This window comes from Cetorhinus maximus, chromosome 3 (assembly GCF_964194155.1).
Source record: "Cetorhinus maximus chromosome 3, sCetMax3.hap1.1, whole genome shotgun sequence".
Lineage (NCBI taxonomy): Eukaryota > Metazoa > Chordata > Chondrichthyes > Lamniformes > Cetorhinidae > Cetorhinus > Cetorhinus maximus.
Genome location: NC_135881.1, coordinates 169,121,842 through 169,144,718, shown reverse-complemented (window position 1 = coordinate 169,144,718; position 22,877 = coordinate 169,121,842). Strand labels below are relative to the sequence as shown.

Genomic DNA, 22,877 nt, shown 5'->3' with positions numbered 1-22,877 from the left:
ACATCTTGGTCTTTTAAGCTAAGGTCATCTCTCATTACTGTACTAATAACATCCTTAATTAACAGCTACCCACCACCTTTTTCAGCTTCTGGCTTTCCGAAATGTCAAATACACTTAAATATTCAAGTCCCAGCCTTGGTCACCCTACAACCACATCTCCACGATGGCTATCGGGTCATATATGTTATTTCTATCTGTGCTACTTGTTAAAAACTCTGCACACATTCAGATACAGCCTTTAACTCTGTCTTTTTACCATTTTTGCAATCTCTGGCCTTATCCGCTGGTGCACTCTTAAGTTTGCACTCTCTGTCTCTTCCTGCCACGCTCTGGTTATCTGTACACTAATCACTACCTTTTTCTAGTACCTCATTGTTATCCTTTGATTTATTACATCTCTTCTCACACAATCCCTTCCCCCCACTAGTTAGTTTAAAGCCCTTTCCACCACCTTTGTATACGATTTGCCAGAACACTGGTCCCAGCACGGTTCAGGTAAAGCTCGTCCCAACGGTACAGCTCCAGCTTTCTCCAGAATATTGGAGTATCTGGGGTTATATTTCCCATAGTCCTTTCCATGCACATCAACACACTTACCACTACTGACCTGAGTTGAGGCATCAGGCTCGTCTTAGGTGTTAGCCGAACTTTTATTCCTCTATTGTTTTCAAACACATAACACTATATAATATATTTATATGTCCTTACAGTTGCACAATCTTCATAGGAAATTAAATATCTAAGTACTATAAACATATATGAAAACATACATATATGTACACAATCATAAAAAAGTATATATAGACACATTTATAGATATACACAAACATAGGTAGACACTATATAAGTATTTAAACACAATTATAGACATATGCATTTAGATATCATGCATATATGCACATACATTGGAGAGGAGAATTGCTATAGATAAATTTGTAAATTCCTATGAAGATAGTACAATGTCAAGGGCACTTAGTGAAACTAGTTGTACTGACTGGATTGTCAAAAAAATAACACAAATATCCTGGACTTTATCCTCCCCCTATTGTTAGAGTGGTGGTGGGTGGGGAGAAGGGGAGTTGCAAAAGAGAGGGAGATACTACCTTTGTATGTTCCCAGTAATGCTTCAACTTTATAATGTTTACAGATATATTTGTCAGCAATTTGGAGAGAGACAAAGATACAGGGGAGTCTATGGGGTGTCCAGTGTCTTTCCCACCTATCAGAGACCTGGCCTAGTGGCTCCAGGCCTAATGGCGGCCACTTGCTCTCTATCCGTGGCCGGTTACCTTGCGTTTTCTTTCTAGACTGTCCTCGGTTTCGGCCTCCGGTTGTGTGGAAACCGCTCTAGATGTGCCGCATCCCATTCCGACTGGCACGCTGCTTCTCAACTCCCTCGCCACTTTCGTTACATTCCCATGCGCTTTCGCTCCTCCCATCCATTGTCGTTGCCATGGACTCCGCCGTTACCATGGCGCGTTACTACAATACCAAACGTCACTGCCCCCTCAGTAGCTGCGCGCGCACAGTTCCCTGGAACTGCAGAATGTTTCCCTCTGTTGGAATTTGAGTGGTATATCTATCCAGTAACTATTGATGAGACAGATTCTAAACACACTTACCCTCTGCATGTAGAAATAGTAGGGTCCTGCATCCAGGAATAACAACAGACTGATCTGTCTAATGATGTTACAGGTAGAAACAAAGAGCTTTCATTTTCATGGTGTCTTTTCCATTCGACCATCTCTGACCTACATTGGCTCCAGGTCCACCTCAATGAATTCCTCAATCTGAAAATTCTCATTCTCGTTTTCAAATCTCTTCCTGGCCTATCTCAGTAACTTCCTTGAGGTTCAATGTGTTCTTCCAACTCCAGCCTCTTGTGCATCCCCCACTCCATTTGCTAGACAACTAACAGCTGCCTATAAACCTTAAGCCTGGGAGTTGTCTCCCCAAATCTCTTCACCTCTCTCTCCTCCTTTAAGAAGCTGCTTAAAACCTATTTCCTTACCTATACCAACATCAGCTCAGTGTCAATTTTTGTCTCGATGCTCATGGAGTACTTTGGATTTGGACTTGTGGCTATATGAATTCACAAGGTCACTGTTGTTGTCAGTCTAGATTGTAGTCGCACATCTTAGAATGGGCTTGAACCCATGACCTTCTGAGGATTTTGATTTATCTATAAAATTAAAAGTTACTATCGCCCAACCTTACACAACACTTCAGCCTCCTCCAATGTCACAATCCAAAAGTCTCCTGTTTTTTGCCCAACTCTCACTCCCCACCAGTACTCTCAAGACCTAGTACTGCTGAATGCTCCTAAGCTCCAAACTCCAGGCAAACAGTAAGAGTAAGATAAATGGACAAGTAGGCATCATAATACAAAGTTTCTGTAAACCATTCCAAGAGAAGGTGAGAAAAATATGGAAGACAAAAAGGAAGGCAAAGAGATGGACATAGAAATTATGAGAAAGATGGAAACAATGAGAAAAACAATTGTAGGAAGAGAGACAATTTTGTTTTAAATTTTCTCCAGGAGTAGAGGCATAGAAATCAGTTATACTATATAACACATTGTATGTCACATGCATGTCACACGGCATAACACTTCTCTAAATGAATTGTGAGCACAGAGCTTGTTAAGGAGAGTTGATGAATCTGCTAAATGGAGTGGGTCACTAAACAGAATGACAACAGAAATTTGGCAAGAGTGAGAATTCAGTGCAGAGGGGGAAAGAGATATCAAATAATTTAAACCAAGGAGCAGCAGCAAATATACAATCAGGGTAATTAATTAGATCCAAGGGGATAAAATTAAAACTAATTGAGGATATTGAAATTAAAGGGATCCAAATTGCATGAATTAAAAATCTGATATGCATAAATAATTAAATAATAAATAGAAATAAGGGGATACTAAACTTAAAGACGTTTAAAACATAAATAGATAAACTTTGAAGCAAATTGATGGGACAGCTGACACCCATTGCCCAGAATTGCTGTGCCATGTGGGAACTCCAGGACACGTCATGTGTGCTAGATAACCTTGTGTGCAAGAAGTGCCTCTAATTGGTCGAAAGCAAGCTCGGGATTTCTGAACATGGAAGGCTGAACATTTCCTATAGTGCACGTTTCAGGAGGTGTTCAGCCCACAATGACACTGTGGGGCAAATAGCTCCACAGCGAGGCACAGTAAAGTCTAGAAATGCTGTGGTCATAGGGGACTTGATAGTTAGGTGGATGGATAGGTGTTTTTGCAACTGCCAATATGAGCCTTGTATGCTGTTGCCAACCTGGTGTCAGGATAAAGTACATTACTGAATAGGGGCAGAACATTTTGTGCGGGCGGGGGAAGGAAACAGCCAAAAGTCATGGCCTACGTTGGAACCGATGACAAGGGTCTGAAATGGGTTAAGGTCCTACAGACAGAATTTCAGGAGCTAGGGTGGAAGTTAAAGGGCAGGACCTCAAAGGTAGCAATCTCTGGATTACTCTTAGTATCATGTGCTAGTGAGCATTGAAGCAGTAAGGCAGATAAATCAGAGACTGAAAGAATAGTGCAGGAGAGAGGACCTCAGATTCCTGGGATATTGGGACATGTAAAAGATGGCTGCATTGCACTTCAACAGGATTGGGACCAATTTCCTCACCTAACCAGTACTGTGGGGAAAGAGTTAAAACTAATTTGGGAGAGGGAGGGGCATGAGGATAAAACACTAGAGAACAACTACAAAGTGCACAAAGCACTGGGAGAAATAAACAGTCTTGGAATAAATAGTCCAGAAAAAGGAGGCGGTGGAGAATTACAATGCAGACTAAGATTGATTTAGGCTCCATGTGCGTAAATGCTTGATGTGTGGTAAATAAAGTTATTGAACAACAAGCTGTTACTTGTACTTGTTGAGCACAAGTAGCCACATGGGATTATGATCTAGTGCCAATAATGGAGACCTGGCTCAAACAATGGGAGGATTAGGAATTTAACTTTCCTGGTTACCATATATTCGAAACTATAGGAAGGGAATAATAGTGTGGATGTAGCAATATTGCTAAAATATACTGCTGTAGAACTAGAAAGTGATGACGCACTTGAGTATTCAAAGACAGAATCTATTTGGTTATAACTGAGGAACCATTACACTGCTGTGTGTATACTATAGCCCATAAAATAGTAGGAAAGAAATAGAGAAGCAAATTTGCAGCAAATTGCAGAAAGATGTGGAAACTTTAATAAAAATAAGGGGACTTCAAATGTCCTAATATAGGCTGGGAAAATAAGAGAGCAATGCTGCTCCAGTTTTCCCGAGACAATATCCTTGTGAGTGAGAAAGGGATTCATTAGTGTGTTTTCCTCCTGAGAGCAAGTATGTGCAGGTGAAGAAAATAACTCAGTTAATGTTCATTCAATCATTAGAAAGACTGCTATTCACTGATGGTAGGAAAGAACTGCTCAGCATTGTGAAGAAGCCTTTTCCACTCCAATGTTAAAAAATAAATCCATGGCAATAATTAACCACTAGATGGTGAGAATGAGCCACCTGCAGCTGCGAGGTCCTGTTGATGGCTAGTTATAACCATCCTCTCGTAAAGGTAGCTCTATAGAGGGTCAGTAATCTTCCTGATATATTGTTTAAGAGTCTAGTAAGTCACTGTTTGAAAGATCCAAACATGGAACACAATGTTCAAACCTGATGCTGTCCTCAACCTAAGTCCAGACTCAAAAAATTATCACACGCCAGCTTCCTCTATCCCTAAATGTCCATTATCATTAAAGTGTAACCAGGATGATTTGATTTCCATCCATCCAAGGGCCATTTATACCTGAAATCTTTAAAAATGAGTTCACAGAATCACACAGTGCAGAAGAGGCCCTTCGGCTCATCAAGTCTGCACCGACATGTGAGAAACACCTGACCTACCTACCTAATCCCATTTATCAGCACTTGGCCCATAGCCTTGAATGTTATGACGTGCCAAGTGCTCATCCAGGTACTTTTTAAAAGATGTGAGGCAACCCGGCTTCACCACCCTCCCAGGCAGTGCATTCCAGACCGTCACCACCCTCTGGGTAAAAAAGTTTTTCCTCACATCCCCCCTAAACCTCCTGCCCCTCACCTTGAACTTGTATCCCCTCATGACTGACACTTCAACTAAGGGGAACAGCTGCTCCCTATCCACCCTGTCCATGCCCCTCATAATCTTGTACGCTTCGATCAGGTCGCCCCTCAGTCTTCTCTGCTCCAACAAAAACAACCCAGGTCTATCGAACCTCTCTCCATAACTTAAATGTTTCATCTCAGACAACATCCTGGTGAATCTCCTCTGCACCCCCTACAGTGCAATCACATCCTTCCTATAATGTGGCGACCAGAACAGTACTCCAGCTGTGGCCTTACCAAGGTTCTATACAACTCCAACATGACCTCCCTACTTTTGTAATCTATGTCTCGATTGATAAAAGGCAAGTGTCCCATATGCCTTTTTCACCACCCCATTAACATGCCCCTCTGCCTTCAGAGACCTATGGACACACACGCCAAGGTCCCTTTGTTCCTCAGAACTTCCTAGTGTCATGCCATTCATTGAGTACTTCCTTGTCAAATTACTCCTTCCAAAGTGTATCACCTCACACTTTTCAGGGTTAAATTCCATCTGTCACTTATCTGCCCATTTGACCATCCCGTTTATATCTTCCTGTAGCCCAAGACACTCAACCTCACTGTTAAACACCCAGCCAATCTTTGTGTCATCTGCTAACTTACTAATCCTGCCCCCCACATAGTCATCTATGTCGTTTATATAAATGACAAATAACAGGGGACCGAGCACAGATCCCTGTGGTATGCCACTGAACACTGGCTTCCAGTCACTAAAGCATCCTTCTGTAATCACCCTCTGCCTCCTACAACTAAGCCAATTTTGAATCCACCTTATCAAATTACCCTGTATCCCATGTGCATTTGCCTTCTTTATAAGTCTCCCATGTGGGACCTTGTCAAAGGCTTTGCTGAAATCCATATAAACTACATCAACTGCACTACCCTCAACTACACACCTGGTTACCTCCTCAAAAAATTCAATCAAATTTGTTAGGCATGACCTCCCTCTGACAAAGCCATGCTGACTATATCTGATCAAACCTTGCATCTCCAAGTGGAGGTAGATTCTCTCCTTCAGAATTTTCTCCAAGTTTCCCTACCACTGACGTGAGACTCACTGGCCTGTAGTTACCTCATTTGCCTCAGGATCCTGAATTTCAGGCTAGGTATGGAGCAGGTGAGGAGATGATGGCATGGTGGTAATGTCACTGGATGAGTAATTCAAAGGCCCACGTTAATACTCTGAAGACATGGGTTCAAATGGAAGTGGAATTCAATTAATAAGAATCTGTAATCAAAAGCTAGTCTCAGTAATTGTTGTAAAAACCCATCTGATTCACTAATGCCCTTTAGGGAAGGAAATCTGCCGCCCTTACCTGGTCTATACATGACTCCAAACCCACTGCAATGTGGTTGACTCTTAACTGCCCTCTGAAATGGCTTAGCAACCCACTCAGCTCAAGGGCAATTAGGGGCATGCAACAAATGCCAGCACTTGCCAGTGACAGACCCACATCCCATGAAACAATAAAAAAGGTACATAACTGAAGTGGCCAAACCCAACTAGTTCATAGCCAAAGCAATGTTAAAAATACACAGAAGGTTCATCACATTTGCATGTGTAGCTCTGTGTTACGAATGAAGAAAAGGAAAACTGCAGACTCATATAGCACAATCATGTCCTCAAAACATATTACAGACTGAGGACTTGGACAAGTTTAAGATAATCAGGGAGAGTCAGTGTGGATTTTAAGGGAAGGTCATAGCTGACTAATCTAGTTGAATCTTTTTGATGTCACTAGGAGGAGTTTTTCAGAAAGAATTTGATGAGATTCCCCAAGAGTTTAATAAAGGATCACGGGTAAGCTTTCAACATGCTTCTGTAACTGGTATGTAATTGTCCAGCATTTATTACCCAACCCTTACTTCCCTCAAGAATGAAGCGGTGAGCTGCTTTCTTGAAATGCTGCAGGTCACGTGGTGTAGGTACACTCATTAGGGAGGGAGTTCCAGGATTTTGACCCAGTGCTGATGTAGTTCAAAGTCAGAGTGATGGGACTTGGAAGGGAACTCGAAGATGGTGGTGTTCCCATGTGTCAGCTAACCTTGTTTTTCTAGATGGTTGAGGTCAAGGGTTCGGAAAGTGCTTTTGAAGGTGGCTTGGTGAGTTGCTACCTTGCATCTTGTAGATTGTACACACATGGCCATAGTGTGCCATTGGCAGTGGGAGTGAATGTTTAAGGTGCTGGATGGGATACCAGTTAAGCAGGCTGCTTTGTCCTGGATGGTGTCAAGCTTCTTGAGTGTTGTGGGAGCTGCACTCATTCAGGCAAGTGGAGAGTATTCCATCACACTCCTGACTTGCACTTGAAAATAATGGAAAGAATCTGGGGAGTTAGGAGGTGAGTTACCATTGACCAGAAACTTAACTGAACCAGCCATTTAAATAGGTAGCTACAAGAGCAGGTCAGAGGCTTCTGTGGTGAGTAACACACCTCCTGGCGCCTCAAGCCTGTCCACCATCTACAAGGCATAAGTCAGGAGTGCGATGGAAAGAGGTAACCAAAGTAGTAGATAGGGAGATATCTATTGATGCTTTTTATATGAACTTCCAGACGCATTTAATGAAGTCCTTCATAACAGACTGTTAACAAAAGTTGAAGCTCATAGAATTGAAGGAAAGTTATTCACCTGGTTAGGAAATTAGCTGGGTGTCAGGGGACAGAGTAAGGATAATTGACCGGTACTTTAATTAGCAGGATGTAACTGGTAAGGATCTCTGTTGGAGCCTCAATTAATCAACCCTGTCAATTAATGGTTTAGATGATGGAATAGAAAGCCACATAAAAACAGCAGAAGTCCAAAGGGAGTTGGGGTCCAGGTACATATATCATTACACTATCATGAATAGGTATAGAAAATAATGAAAAAGGCTAATGGAAATCTGGCAATCTATAGTTAGAAGGCTGGAATACAAGGAGTTGAAGTTATGCTTGAGCTTTGTGAAACCCTAGTTAGACCACCCCTGGACTACTGTGAGAAATTCTGGGCACCAAACCTTAGGAAGGTTATGTTGGCTTTGAGGGAAATGCAGCCAAGTTTTACCAGAATGATCAGCACATCTGGCAGCATCTGTGGAGAGAAACAGTTAACATTTCAGATTGATGACCCTTCATCAGAATGAGGAAAGATAGAAATGTAAAGGGTTTTGAACAAGTGAACGGGGGGGCAGGAAGAATAAAAGAGAAGGTTTGTGATAGGGTGAAGGGCAGGAGAGACAAAAGGTTTCATGGTACAAAAGCCAAAGGGAGTGATAATGAGTAAAGAAACAAAGATGCGTCCAAGATGAGTTGCGAATGGCCGGATAACAACTGTCCGAATACATAGTGAAGGAATAAAAGAACAAGAAAAAATGTGAACCAGCAAAAAAAAAAGCAAACTGAAGGCAGAGGTTATAAGCTAACATTGTTGAACTCAATGTTGAATCCAGAGGCTGTAGAGTGCCAGGTCGAAAGATAAGGTGCTGTTTCTTGAGCCTGCGTTGAGCTTCATTGGAACAGTAGGCCATGGACAGAAATGTCAGAGTGGGAGTAAGTTGGAGAACTAAAATGACAAGGGACAGGAAAAGGCAGGGCAATGGCACTAGGTCATAATGCTCATTTGGAGAGCCAGTGCAGACATGATGGGCTGAATGGCCTCCTATGCCGTTAAAATTCTGTGATTCTGAGGAAGCTCAAAGTCATGCTTGCAGACTAAATGGAGTTGTTCCAGAAAGCAATCACCCAGTCTGCATTTGGTTTCCCCAGTGTAGAGGAGAACACATCACGAGCAGTGAATACAGTGTATTAAATTGAAAGAAGTACTAGTAAATCACTATTTCATTTGGAAGAATTGTTTGAGGCCTTTGATGGTAAGAAGGGAGGAGGTAAAAAAGGTGTTGCATCTTCTGCACTTGCATGGAAAGGTGCCATTGGAAAGGAAGAGGGAGTTGAGGGTAACGGAGGAGTGGATCGGGGTGTCACAGAATGCTGAAAGAGGAGGGTAGAGTAAGACGTGTTCTGGAGGTGGCAGAAATGGTGGAGGATGATCTGTTGAATAGAGAGATTGGTGTGTGGAAGATAAGGACAAGGGGAACCCCGTCATGGTTCTGGGAGGGAGGAGTGAGAGCAGAAGATTATGAAATAGGTCAAAAACAGTGGAGGGCTCTGTCAACCATGCAGGGGTGAATTCCTTGGTTGAGAAAAAAGACAGGCATATTAAAAGCACTAGTATCGAAGGTTGCATTGTTTGAACTGATGCAACGGAGATGGAAAAACAGGGAAAACAGAATAAAATCCTAACAGGAAGCAGGTGTGAGGAAATGTAGTCAAGGTAACTGTGGGCATGCATGGACTTGTAGTGAATACTGATTGATTGTCAATTGTCTAACCCTAGAAACGGAAACAAAAAAGGAAGGGAATTGTAGAGCCAGAGATGGACTAGGTGAAGGAGAGAGAAGGATGAAAATTAGAAACCAGGGCAATGAAAGTTTCCAGTTCAGAATATGAGTTCAGGAAGCAGTCATCAATAGAGTCACCAATGTACCAGAAAAAGAAATGAGGAAGGGGTCCTAGGTAGGACTGGAACAAGGAATGTTCCACATATCCCACAAAAAGGCAGGCATTGTGGGTACCCATAGCAACATCTTTTATTCAGAGAAGCTGAGGGAGATGTTGTTCAATGTGAATCCAAGCTCAGCCAGGGAGACGAGGGTGGTGGTGGTTAGGTTTCCATTCAAGGAAGAAATGGACAGCTCTCAAACCATCCTGGTGGAGGATGGAGTAGTAGAAAGATTGGACGTCCATGGTGAAGAGGAAACAGTTAGGGCTAGGAAACTGTTGAAATGACGTAGGACATCAGAAGAGTCTCAAAATGTAGGTAAGAAGAGACTGGGTAAGGGGAGAAGAGAGACTCAGGATAGGAAGAAATAAGTTCAGCGAGGCAGGCAGAAGCTGAAAAATGGGTAGACCAGGGGAGGTTCTATTTGTGGATTTTGGGAAGGAGGTAGAAGCAGGTTGTTCGAGGTTGGGAGGCTATGAGATTGGAGGCTGTGGAAGGAAGATCTCCAGAGGAGAGAAGGTCAGTGATAGCCCTGGATACAATGGCTTGATGTTTAGGAGTGAAACTATGGTCCAGGTGGAGGAAGTGTCGGAGAGTTGGCATTCGACCTCTGCTAGGTAGAGGTCAGTGCATCAGATAAGAACATCATGACCCATAGCAACAGGTTTGATGACGATGTTAGAGTTGGACCTCAGAACACAAAGTGCTACCAGTTCAGAGGGAGATAGGTTGGAGTGAGTGAGGGGAGCAGAGAAATTGAGACAGCTGATTTCATGCTAGCAGTCCTCAAATGAAAAGATCGAGAGAGGGTAAGAAGTCAAAAGGGACGGGTTCAAGTTTCAGATTTCCAGCATCTGCGGTACTTTGCTTTTGTTTTTACCAGAATGGAACCTGGACTCCAAGGATTAAATCACAAGGAGAGATTACATAAACTAAGTTTATATCCCTGGAATTTAGAAGGTTTCAGGATGATTCAGTCAAAGTTTTCAAGATACTGAGGGGAACAAATAGGGCAGAAAGAAACTATTTCTGCTGATTGGAGAGCCTAGGACTAGACAGCATAGTCTAAAAAGTAGAGCCTGACCTTTCCAGGGTGAAATAGGAAACAATTCTACACCCAAAGGATGGTAGAAATTTGGATCACTCTTCTGCAAACAGCAATAGATAATCAATTGTTAATTTTAAATCTGAGATTGATAGATTTTTATTATTCAAAGATTTAATGAATATGGGGCAAAGGCAGTAATATGAAGTTAGGTCGCAGACCAGCCATGATCTTACAGAATGGTGGAACAGACATAAGGTCTGCTCCTCAGGCTGCTTCACAGGAGCATCAGCAGCAAAATTTGACATTGAACCAGGGACAGAAGGATAAACCTGGCCAGTCAGTTTAACGCTGGTGATGGGGAAACTTTTAGAAACAAATAACCTTGGAGAAAATTAGCAGCCACTTGGACAAGCATGGAGTAATAAAGGATAGCCAGCATGAATTTATTAAGCGAAAATTGTGTTTGACTGAATTGAGGTTTTAGAGGAGGTAAGAGGATGGATGAGGGCAGTGCAGTCGGTGTTGTGTTTATGGACTTTGAAAATGTACTACATATTAGGCTTGTTAGCAAAATGAAGCTCAATGGGATAAAAGGGACAGTAACGGCATGGATACAAAATTGGCTAAGGGATCGAAAACAGTTGTAGTGAATAGCTTTTATTTCAGACTGGAGCGTCCAGTGACTGGAGGATCACTGAAGGTGATCCTCAGAGGTTCTGTTTCTGATGTACATTAATGACATGGAGGTACAGGGCATAATTTGAAAGTTTGCTGATAAATGTAGTTAACAGTGAGGAAAATAGTGATAGACTTCGAGAAGACAGAATGGTCAGACATGTGGCAGATGAAATTCAGTGTAGAAAAGTGAGGTGATACATCTTCGTAGGAAGAACGAGAGACAACACATGCTAAATGGTATTATTTTAAAATAAATGCTGGTTTGGGCTCGATAAGCTGAATGATCTCCTTTTATACTGTCATCATTCTAAGAGGAGTGGCACCTGGGGGCACTTGTGCATAGATCTTTGAAAATGGCAGGACAGACTAACAAAGCACTTAATAAAGCATTTGGGAGGTTTTGGATCCTGGACTTTGCAAATAGAGATATAGAATACAAAAGCCAAGAAGCTTTACTGAACATATATAAAACACCAGTTTGGGTGCAGCTGGAGTTTTATACCCAGTAAGACATGAAGGCTTCAGACATGGTATACAAGAAATTTACTACAATGGTTCCAGGGATGACAGATAAGTCACATGGATAGACTAGAGAAATTGTAATTGTTCTCTTTATAGCAGAGAAGGATGAGAGATTTGTTAGAGTTGTTCAAAACCTTAAAGGGTTTAGATTAGTAAATAAAGAGAAATTGTATCCAATGGCTGAAGTGTCAGTAATCAAAGAGTTTTAAGTTGATTGGCAGAAGAACCAGAGACCATACGAAGAAAATATTTTTATGGAACAAATGTTTAGGATTTGGAATGCACTGTCTCAAAGGGTGGTGGATACATACTTAATAGCAGCTTTTGAAAGGGAATTAGATAAATATTTGGAGAAAAAATTACAAGGGTTTTGGGACAGAGCTGAGAGTAGAACTAACATGGCTATTCTTTGAAAGTGGTAGTGCAGACCCAATGGACTGAGTGGCCTCCTTCTATACAGTGCTGTCGATGATTCTATGTTTCCAAACAGATGTTAGGAATGGTGTCTAATAGTTTTTAAAGAGCAACTTAAAAATTTGCAAGGTTTAGGGTAGATTGGAGGAAGTTATAGAGATAGGGAGGGGCATGGAGGTATTTGAACACCAGGAGACAAATTTTAAATTTGAGCTATTAGGGGGAGCAGAAACTAATGCAGATTAGCAAACACAGGGATGATGGAATTTGGCGCGAGTTAGGACTTGGACAGCAGAATTTTGGATTAGCAGAAGTTTATGGAGGGTGGAAGATGGGAGGCCAATCAGAAGAGCATTGAAATAGTTGAGTCAGGGGTTGACAGAGGCATGGATGAGCGTTTCAGCTGCAAGTGAGCAGAGACGGATGATGTTATGGAGATGGAAGTAGGCAGCCTGTATGATGGAGAAGACATGGTGTCCAAAGCAAATAAAATGCTGAGATTGTAAACAGTCTGGTTCGACCAGCACGATACACCCAAGGGTTTGTTCTTGGGGTGGATACAGAAGGAAATGGGGTTGGAAGTGAGTAGGGGGCTGTGGTTGGCGAGGGATACAAGGAAGTCAGAAGTTTCGATCAAGACCATGTGCGTAGAGGCCACATGAAGGGGCAAGGCCAAGACAAAGTCCTATAAAAGACAAGTTTCCATTAAAGCCACAATGTAAATGTAGTTGTCCACAATAAGGTCATGGATCGCAGAGGCCTTATTCACTGGTGAATAGACATTTTGATTAAAATAAGACCCCACATGCATACTTGAACTCCTAATTCTGTAAAATTACTGCAGGAAAGATAATTGAAGGCCTGGAGTAACATACTTGCTGTCCAAGCCAATTTTGTCATTATGGGATGCTGCACAAGCTCTTCATTAACAGCTATCTTGAGCAAAATTTTGCATCTTCCCATTAACTTTACTCTTTCAAAAAAACGAGATGGACAAATGATTAGATCAACCTCAAATATAGATGCAAGTGTCCACAAATCATTCATTTAAAAATCTTATTAAACTCTCAAGCTGCTTTCCCACTAAAATAAGCAAAACTGGAATGTTGGTCACTGATGTACCAAACTTTGGAGAAGATTTAATTGAAAAAGTTGATTGCTATAAGAACGAACTGATATTTAGTATACATATTTAAAAACCCATTCAAAATTCCTGAGACCATTTTTATTTCTTAAAAGGACCACAATAACCAATGCACCTAAATGAACCATGAACATTGCACCCAAATAAGAATAGTAAAATGTAATCAGCTCCATAATCAATGAGGTCAGTAAGATGGCTGTAATACAAAAAAAATTTACAAATATTGTCCGATTTACAATCTTAAGGCATTACAAACTTCAAGGAGAAAAGTCAATGCTTATTTCCTCTGCACATTGCAATTTAATAATGCACTACACTGATCCCTACTGCTGTTAATTCCTGTAGTGCCTATACTATTCTACCTCATTAAGAAACCACATTTATCTTGCACTTAGTGATTTGTTACTTAATAAGGCTGTCTTGCTTTGTAAGCACTTTTGGTAACTGCACAATTGAAAATTACATAAATGGAAGTTTAATGAAACCAAAAACAAGATGGATTTAATTCAGTGATAATAGAAGATCCTTCAAATTACACCACAGGTCAAGTCAGCATCTGGAAGAGTAGGACTGGTCAATGCTTTGGGTAGAATACTTCATTAGCACTTTGTTGCTATGAAGAGTTTCATCCAAAACACTATCCTATGATCATCATTCAACTGCTGACTGTCCTGGAATTAAACATATGCATTTCGAGCCTCGATCATTATTGCCTTTTAGAACTCTTCTAGAAAAATAAAATGTGAGAATATTTGCAAGGATCCTACAGTCCTTTTCATTAAAAAAAAATTCACCTGAACAGATCAGCGAATTTTAAATGCCCAGAAATGCAAGCAGCAGGACAGCCATTTTGTTTTAGGAATTATTCCATTTGCTGGCAGTTTGTTTAGTTCCAGCCACCTTCATTTTGTTACAGTACTTCAATTCACAAAACGACTTAAAAAAAAAGAAACACGAGAAGTTTAAGGGGGTAGTGCTGGGAAGTCCTGGAATGAGCTTCACTAGACGGGAGCAAGGTTGGGGCTTGTCCCAGGCCCCATTTCCAAGTGGCGCTTCCATCCCTCAATGCTCTTTTGCCAGCATCAGAGCTTTGCAAAAGATCCTCGTATTCCAAAATAACAGTAGGTAGCTTTCATATGAAATATTTAAACATTTTCATGCAGTTTTTGCAAATCATTGAGCCACTGTTCGTGGAAAGTGCAAATGCAGCTTGTGCGCAACTGACTGGCAACTTGCAGTACATAAGGTTTATACCCAAGTGAACGGTTATTTCTCTGTATCCGCCACCCCCCGCAGCAAAAACACATTCAAGCAATTAAAAAAGGTGAAAAATCAAGTATATCCCAGATTGTTTCTCAGTTTATGTTCCTTTTCTTGTTTTGTGTCCTGCGATGCTTACAATCCATTTGAAGTCATTCACAAACCGGTTTGTGGAGCAATGATACTCTGATTCCGAGTTCGTTTGAGGATCCGGTATTCAAGGCATTCTAGAGTTGGTGGATAGGCATGGAGTTCAAATTTATTAGCAAACAAGGAGTCTCTTTCACTCAACCACTTCAAATCCTCAAGCCCATAAATACAAATATTTCTGACATAGTGACCTGCAAGACATAAAAAAAGTCCAATGTATAATTTACAGTCTGAGTTTTGCAACTGCATAAGAAAGCCCTATATCACTTAATTATGCAATATCTCAGTAGCGAGTAAACATTCAAGTTTAGCAACTGTAATTTCCCAGTTTTAAAGGATCAATTATGACATCCCCACCCTCAATCAACATATGAATATACGAACTGGGAGGAGTGCGCCACTCAGCACTGTGAGTCTGCTCCAACATTTAATAAGATCGTGGCTGATCTGATTTTAACCTCACCCCTACGTTCCTGCCTACCCCCGACAATCTTTCACCCCCTTGCTTATCAAGAATCTATCTATTTCTGCCTTAAAGATATTCAAGGACTCTGCCTCAACCCCCTTTTGAGGAAGAGAATTCCAAAGTCTCACAACCCTCAGAAAAAAAAAATTCCTCATCTCTGTCTTAAATGGGCAACGCCTTATTTTTAAACAGTGACCCCTAGTTCTAGATTCTCCCACAAGAGGAAACATCCTCTCCACATCCACCCCGTCAAGACCTCTCAGGATCTTATGTATTTCAATCAAGTCACCTCTTACTCTTCTAAACTCCAGTGGATACAAGCCTAGCTTGTCCAACCTTTCCTCATAAAACAACCCATCCATTCCAGGTATTAATCCAGTAAACCTTCTCTGAAATGCTTCCAATGCATTTACATCTTTCCTTAAATAAGGGGACTAATACTGTACACAGTACTCCAGATGTGACCTCACCAATGCCCTGTTCAACTGTAGCATAGCCTCCTTACTCTTGTATTCAATTTCCCTTGTAATAAATGATAACATTCTATTAGCTTTGCTAATTACTAGCTGCACCTGCATACTAACCTTTTGAAATTAATGCTCTAGGACACCCAGATTCCTCTAATTCAGAGCTCTGCAATCTCTCACCATTTAGATAATATGCTTCTTTTTTATTCGTTCTGTCAAAATGGACAACCGCACATTTTCCCCATGTTGTACTCCATTTGCCAGATCTTTGTCCACTCACCTAACCTTTGTTCAAGTGAAGAAGTTTTAAAAAGTCAAAAAGAAATGAGAGAGCAGAGGTGCAGCATAGTGAAGAGGCGAATGATAATCAAAGTGTGACAGGAAGGGGCAGAAAATATAAGTAGAAGAGTGCAGCAGAAATCAGAACCAGAATGAGTAAAAGTGGTAAATATTCAAAGCTTAAGGCCCTTTATCTGAATGCACACAGCATTTGTAACAAGATAGATAAGCTGATGGCACAAATAGAAATAAATGAATACGAGTTGACAGCTATTACAGAGACATGGTTGCAGGGTGACCAAGGCTGGGAACTCAATATTCAAGGGTATTCAATGTTCTGGAAAAATTGGCAAAAAGGAAAAGGTGGGGTAGCTTTGTTAATAAAGGAAGGTATTAGTGCGGTGATGAGTAGTGATATAGGTGCAATAGTGGTGGGATCAGTTTGGGTGGAAATAAGGAATAGCAAGGGAAAGAAGTCACAAGTGGGAGTTGTCTATAGTCCTCCAAAGAGTTGCCTCACGAAAGGGACAAAGTATAAATCAGGAAATTATGGAGGCATGTAAGACGGGCACTACAATTGCTATGGGTGATTTTAATCTGCATGTTGACTGGAAAAGTCAAATTGGTAGGGGCAACATGGAAGACGAATTTGTAGAGTGCATCAGGGTAGAGTGTTTCTTAGAGCAATGTGTTGCAGAACCTACCCGGGGACAGGCTATTTTAGATCTTGTAATGTGTAATGAGATAGGATTAATAAGGGATTTCATAGTTAAGGATCCTCTAGGGGTAGCAATCACAACATGGTAGAATTTCAAATTCAGTTCGAGGGCAAGCAACTCGGGTCTCAAACTAGTGTCCTCAACTTAAATAAGAGCAATTACAGAAGTATGAAGAAAGGGTTGTCTAAAGCGGGATGGGAAAATAGACTAAGGGGAAGGTCAGTGGATGAGCAGTGGCAGACATTTAAGCATACATTTCACAAAGCTCAGCAAAAATTTATCCCAGTGAAAATGAAGGACTTGATGAGAAGGATGAACCACCCATGGTTAACAAAGGTGGTCAAGGAGAGTATCCAATCAAAAACTAAGGCATACAAAGTGGCAAAAACTAGTGGTAGGCCAGAGAATTGGGATTTTTTTTTTAAGGAACCAGCAGCAGATGACTAAAAAGCTAATAAAGAGGGAGAAAATTGATTATGAAAGTAAGTTGGTAAGAAATATAAAAAACAGCAAGAGCTTCTACAGGTATATAAAAGAGAGTGGCTAAAGTGAGCATGGGACCCTTGGATGATGCGACTAGAGAATTGATAACAGGGAAATGGCAGATAACTTAAACCAATATTTTGCATCAGTCTTCACGGTGGAGGACACTATAAACATCCCAAAGATATCAGATAAGCAAGAAGCTAATAGGACGAAAGATCTTGTAACAGTCTCTATCATGAGAGACAAAGTATTTGACAAATTAATGGGACTAAAGGCAGACAAGTTGCCAGGACCTGATGGCCTGCATCCAAGGGACTTAATGGAAGTGGTTGCAGAGATAGTGGAGGTATTGGTCAAAATATTCCAAAACTCACTGGGTTCCAGGAGGGTCCCAGTGGATTAGAAAACCGCTAATGTGACGCACTTGTTCAAGAGCGGAGGGAGACAAAAAGCAGGAAACTATAGGCCAGCCAGCCCAATATCTGTCGTTAGGAAAATGCTAGAGTCCATTATTAAGGAAGAAATAGCAGAACATTTAGAAAAGCTTAACACCAACACCATCAAATTGAGTCAACATGGCTTTGTGAAAAGGAAATCATGTTTGACAAATTTTCTAGAGTTGAGGATATAACAAGCAGAGTTGATAAAGGGGAACCGGTAGATGTAGTGTATTTGGATTTCCTGAAGGCATTCAATAAGGTGCCACATAAAAGGTTATTGCACAAGATAGGAGTTCACGGTATTGGGGGTAATGGATTGAGCATGGATTGAGGATTGGTTAACACACAGAAGTTAGAGTCGGGATTAACGGGTCTTTTACAGGTTATAAAGATGTAATTAGTGGAGTGCCGCAAGGATCAGTCCTAGAGCCTCAATTATTTATATTGATGACTTGAAGGAGTGGGCAGGGTGTGATATATCCAAATTTGCTGACGACACAAATATAGATGGGAAGGCATGTTGTAATGAGAACATAAGGAATCTGCAAGGGGATATAGATAGGTTGAATGAGTAGGCAAAAACTTGGCAGATGGAGTTTAATGTGGGAAAGTATGAGGTCATGCACATTGGTAGGAAGAATCAAAAGGCAGACTATTATTTAAATGGAGCACAAAGGAATCTGGGTGTTCTTGTGCATGAAACACAAAGTAAGCATGCCAGTGCAGCAAGTAATTAAGAAGGCAAATGGAATTTTGGCCTGTATTGCTAGGGGGTTGGAATTAAAAATAGGGAAGTCTTGTTACAACTGTACAGGGTGTTGGTAAGGCTGTACCTGGTGTACTGTGTACAGTTTTGGTCCTGGTATTTAAGAAAAGATATACTGGCATTGGAGGCAGTTCAAAAGAGATTCACTAGGCTGATTCCTGGGATACAAGGGTTAACTTATCAAGAACAGCTAAACAGGTTAGGCTTTTATTCATTAGAGTTTAGAAGAATGAGAGGTGATCTTATTGAAACGTACAAGATTCTGAGGGGTCTTGACAGGGTGGATGTTGCGATGTTTCCACTAGTGGGGGAAATCTCAAACTAGGGAACATAGTTGCAGAATAAGGGGACACTCATTTAAAACTGAGATGTGAAGGAATTTCTTCTCTCAGAGGGTAGTGAATGTCTGGAATTCTCTACCTGAGGGGGTTGCAGAGGCTAAATCACAAAGTATTTAAAGAGGTGGTAAATAGATTTTTGACATATCGGGGAGTTGAGGGTCATGAGGAGCTGGCACAAAGGAGTTGAGGCCTGGGGCAGATCAGCCATGATCTTATTGAATGGTGGGACAGGCTTGAGGGGCCAAATGGCCTACTCCTGCTCCTATATCTTATGTTATGTAGCCGCTTTATGTCCTCTTCACAACTTACTTTCCTACCTATCTTTGTGTCAGCAGCATAGTTAGCATTGGTCCCTTCATCCAAATTTTTTATATAAATTGTAAAGATTTGAGGCCCCAGCACTGATCCCTGTGGCACACCACTCATCACATCCTGCCAACCAGAAAATGACCCATTTACGCCAACTGTTTCCTGTTAGCCAGCCAATCTTCTATCCATGCCAATATGTTACCCCCTACACTATGAGCTTTTATTTTCTGCAATAACCTTTGATGTGTCGCCTTATCAAATGCCTTCTGAAAATCCAAGCACAGTACATCCACCGGTTCCTTTTTAGCCACAGCACATGTGACTCCTTCAAAGAACGCCAATAAATTGATTAAACATGATTTCCCTTTCACAAAACCATAATGACTCTGCCTGATTACCTTGAATTTATCTAAGTGCCCTGTTGTAATGTCTTTAATAATAGCGTTAACATTTTCCCTATGACAGTTGTTAAGCTAGTTGGTCTATAGTTTCTTCCTTTCTGTTTCCTTCCCTTTTTGAATAAAGGAGTTACATTAGCTATTTTTCAATCTAATGGAACCTTCCTCGCATCTAGGTGAATTTTGGAAAATTAAAACCAACACATGAACTGTGTCACTAGCCACTTCTTTTAAGACTCTAGGATGAAATCAATCAGGACCCGGGGACTTAGCAAATTATTGCAACAGCGGGTTGACAAGTACCACTTCCCAGGTGATTGTAATTTGAGTTCCTCCCTCCCTTCCAATTCCTGATTTACAGCTATTTCTACAGTGAAGATCGATGCAAAATATCAGTTCAATTCATCTGCAACCTCCATATTTTCCATTATTAATTTCCCGTGCTCACTTTTTATAGGACCAACACTCACTTTAACTCTTTTCTAAATATCTTTAGAAGCTCTTACTGTCTGTCTTTATATTTCTACTTAGCTTTCTCTCGTACTCTAATATTTCCCTCCTTATTAATCTTAGTCATTTTTTGCTGATTTTTATATTCTGTCCAATCTTCTGACCTGCCACCCATCTTTGCACAATTATATGCTTTTTCTTTAAGTTTGATACTAACTTTAATTTTTTTAGTTATGCACAGATAGTGGGTCCTCCCCTTGGAATTTTTCTCTCTCGTTGGAATATATATATTCTGTGTGCTCTGAAATATCCCCTTAAATGTCTGCCATTGCATCTCGATTGACGCCCTTAACCTAAATTGCCAGTTCACTTCAACTAGCTCTACTTTCTTGTCCTCATAATTGCCCTTATTTAAGTTTAAAATACTAGTCTTATACCCACACTTCTCTCCCTCAAACTAAATGTAAAATTCAATCATGCTATGATCACTGCTTCCTAGGGGATTCATTCACTATGAGGTCATTGATTAATCCTATCTTGTTGCACAATACCAGGACGTTAAGCCAAACCATTTAATGTCTAGATGCCCTTTTAACAGCATGGTAAGTGTTAATTGTTGCTTACTTAACCTCTCTGGCATTGAAAGTTAACCATTATATGTGTAGTCTCATTCCTTCAGGTTTTGAATGCTGGGGATTTTTATGTTTATTTTACTTTGTGTCTCATCTCTCTCTCGCTCTATCCAATCTTTCTGTACTTGATTTGGCATCAAATTCACTATTCTAACTTACATTTCCTTATCAGACTTTGCACTGTTAATTTCACAATTCTTCTGTCATGCCTAGTAAAAGGCATTTCATATTCATAACTTAAAACATGGACTGTGCCTGTATAGAAGCTTCTTGAGCTTCCTTTATTTATTCAAAATTAGACACTGATGAAATGTTAAGATGGCTGCCAAGGGGGAAGGTGACCTTTGCAGCTTCTACCCAGAGCATCAAGCTTCTAGGGGTTGGGGTCTCCCCCTTTGCATTGGCATGGCTAGACAGCACTCCTTCATGGAATTCACACATGCCATTGTTCAAAGCTTACTCCAAAACACAAGTCAATGAACTCCTAGACTCTTATTTCTTAAGACCTGCAATGTAACAAAAGGAAAGCTCAGTCCAGTTATCCACTAGTTAAGTCTATCATATATCAATGGCCATTGACCATGTGACTGAAACTGGTTCTCCGATACTGAAATCCTTTTATCCCAAAACTCAGAAGAGACTGGGGACAGTCCGCAGAAGAACACTAACCAGACAACAGCTGCAGAGAAAGGCTGTGCCACCTTTGCCTTTTAAGAACCTCAAGCCTTAAAAGTCTTTTAAAAAAGCCTTCCAGTCTGATTCCAAAGCTTGAGTTCACCTGTAAAGAAATTGGACTTCCTGATAAAGTCAGGCACTCATGACTGTTGTATTATCTGCTGAACCTTCTTCTCTTTGAAGTAATCCTGATATCCAATCCCCAGCCATCTGAACTTACCTGACCCACATTTTAAGAGTGGGAAAAGCTTCATTCTTCACTGGACTCGCAAAGACATGTGAACTGTTAGCTATTCTTTTGATTTAAAACTTGTAGGAGTGGACTATCTTTTCTAATTGTATCTTCTTGGAGTGTTTGGAGTGTGACTGGCATAGTGTTTAGATTTTTTGGTATGAGTGTGTAGTGAATAATCCTCTCTTCAAACCCACAAAAGTCTGGTACCTTTAAATTGACCACACACTAACAGGGGTTTAGAAAGACACACACACACACACACACACACACACAAAGACAAACAGGAAGTTTCTCTCTCTTCCCCTGTCTGTAACACTTCAATCTGATTGGTTAAGGAGATAGAGTTGCTAGTCCTGTTCATCCAGATCACAGATGTCCTGTAGATGATACCATACCATTTTTAATTGCAAAAAATGCTAATATTAAACAGGAAAGGTAAGTTTAACAGCAGGCACTTTTAGCTTGACAGTGACAGGAATGTTTAGGCCATCAGAAATAAAAGGGTCAACTTCTGACACAACAGAGAATGCTACATATTAAGCCTAACAATATTTAGTCTAAACTAACTCTTCGTAAGCAATGGGTTCAACCCTCGTTCTGGTGCTGCTAGGAATACAAGATTTTTCATCCAAACACTACTGTGAGCAACCTTTAAGAAAAATCAAAAAAAGGAAATTAAAAAAAAGTGCTTCCCCCCCCCCCCCCCCCCATTTTCTTTGAACACTCTTATTCACATTTAGTTAATAATTATAAAAATATTGAGTACCACCAAAAAAATGGTTGGGCAATTGGAGGCAGCAAGTTTTGAACCCTCCAGTAACAAAGCCAACCAGAATTGGTAGCTCTAGCTTAGGCTAATTGTTAGGGTGGGAAGAATATTTTCTTAAATTGGGCACATGGTTTCATTTCATGTATATACTGGCTCTACAACAAGCAACAAGTATTTACTATACCACAGGAAATCAGTGACTTAGCGTAACCAGGAATCACTAACTGGTTTTCATTCGGTTATCAATGCATTCTTTAAAAAAAAATCAACTAATGAGAAACAGCAAGAGCTAGCAGCAGTAGAGGAAACCCATTATTATTCTGAAGTACGTATGTGTAGAGCTATGTGTCATAATTGTAGGATAGCTGAGTTTAAGAGCTGCTTTGCAAACAGAACCAAAATACGCATCTGAAGATTGTTAGCTTTGTATCAATATTTTAAATCCAGAGTAAAAACAAAGTTTATCCCCAACTGCTCCCTCAGACCTGAAAATGTGTATATAATTGACAGTCGTATTGTTACTTCACT

General features: G+C 40.7%; 1 protein-coding gene across 4 annotated transcripts in view; it reads right to left on the bottom strand.

Moving 5' to 3' along the window:
- LOC144679026 (N-acetyllactosaminide beta-1,6-N-acetylglucosaminyl-transferase-like) overlaps positions 1-22,877 on the bottom strand; it is a 65,524-nt gene that overhangs the window by 17,765 nt on the left and 24,882 nt on the right. Inside the window, exon 3 of one of the 4 annotated variants that reach the window (XR_013576227.1) lies at positions 14,907-15,108. The exons of 1 other annotated variant lie outside the window; for it this stretch is intronic. Coding sequence is in view for 2 of the 3 variants with exons in the window: in XM_078539256.1 (XP_078395382.1) it covers positions 14,924-15,108 (185 nt within the window). In the remaining variant the exon portion in view is untranslated. Of the gene's footprint in view, positions 1-1,289; positions 2,270-13,554; positions 15,109-22,877 lie in introns of those variants that run through there. 2 more of the 4 variants (XM_078539257.1, XM_078539256.1) reach the window with 2 other exon arrangements.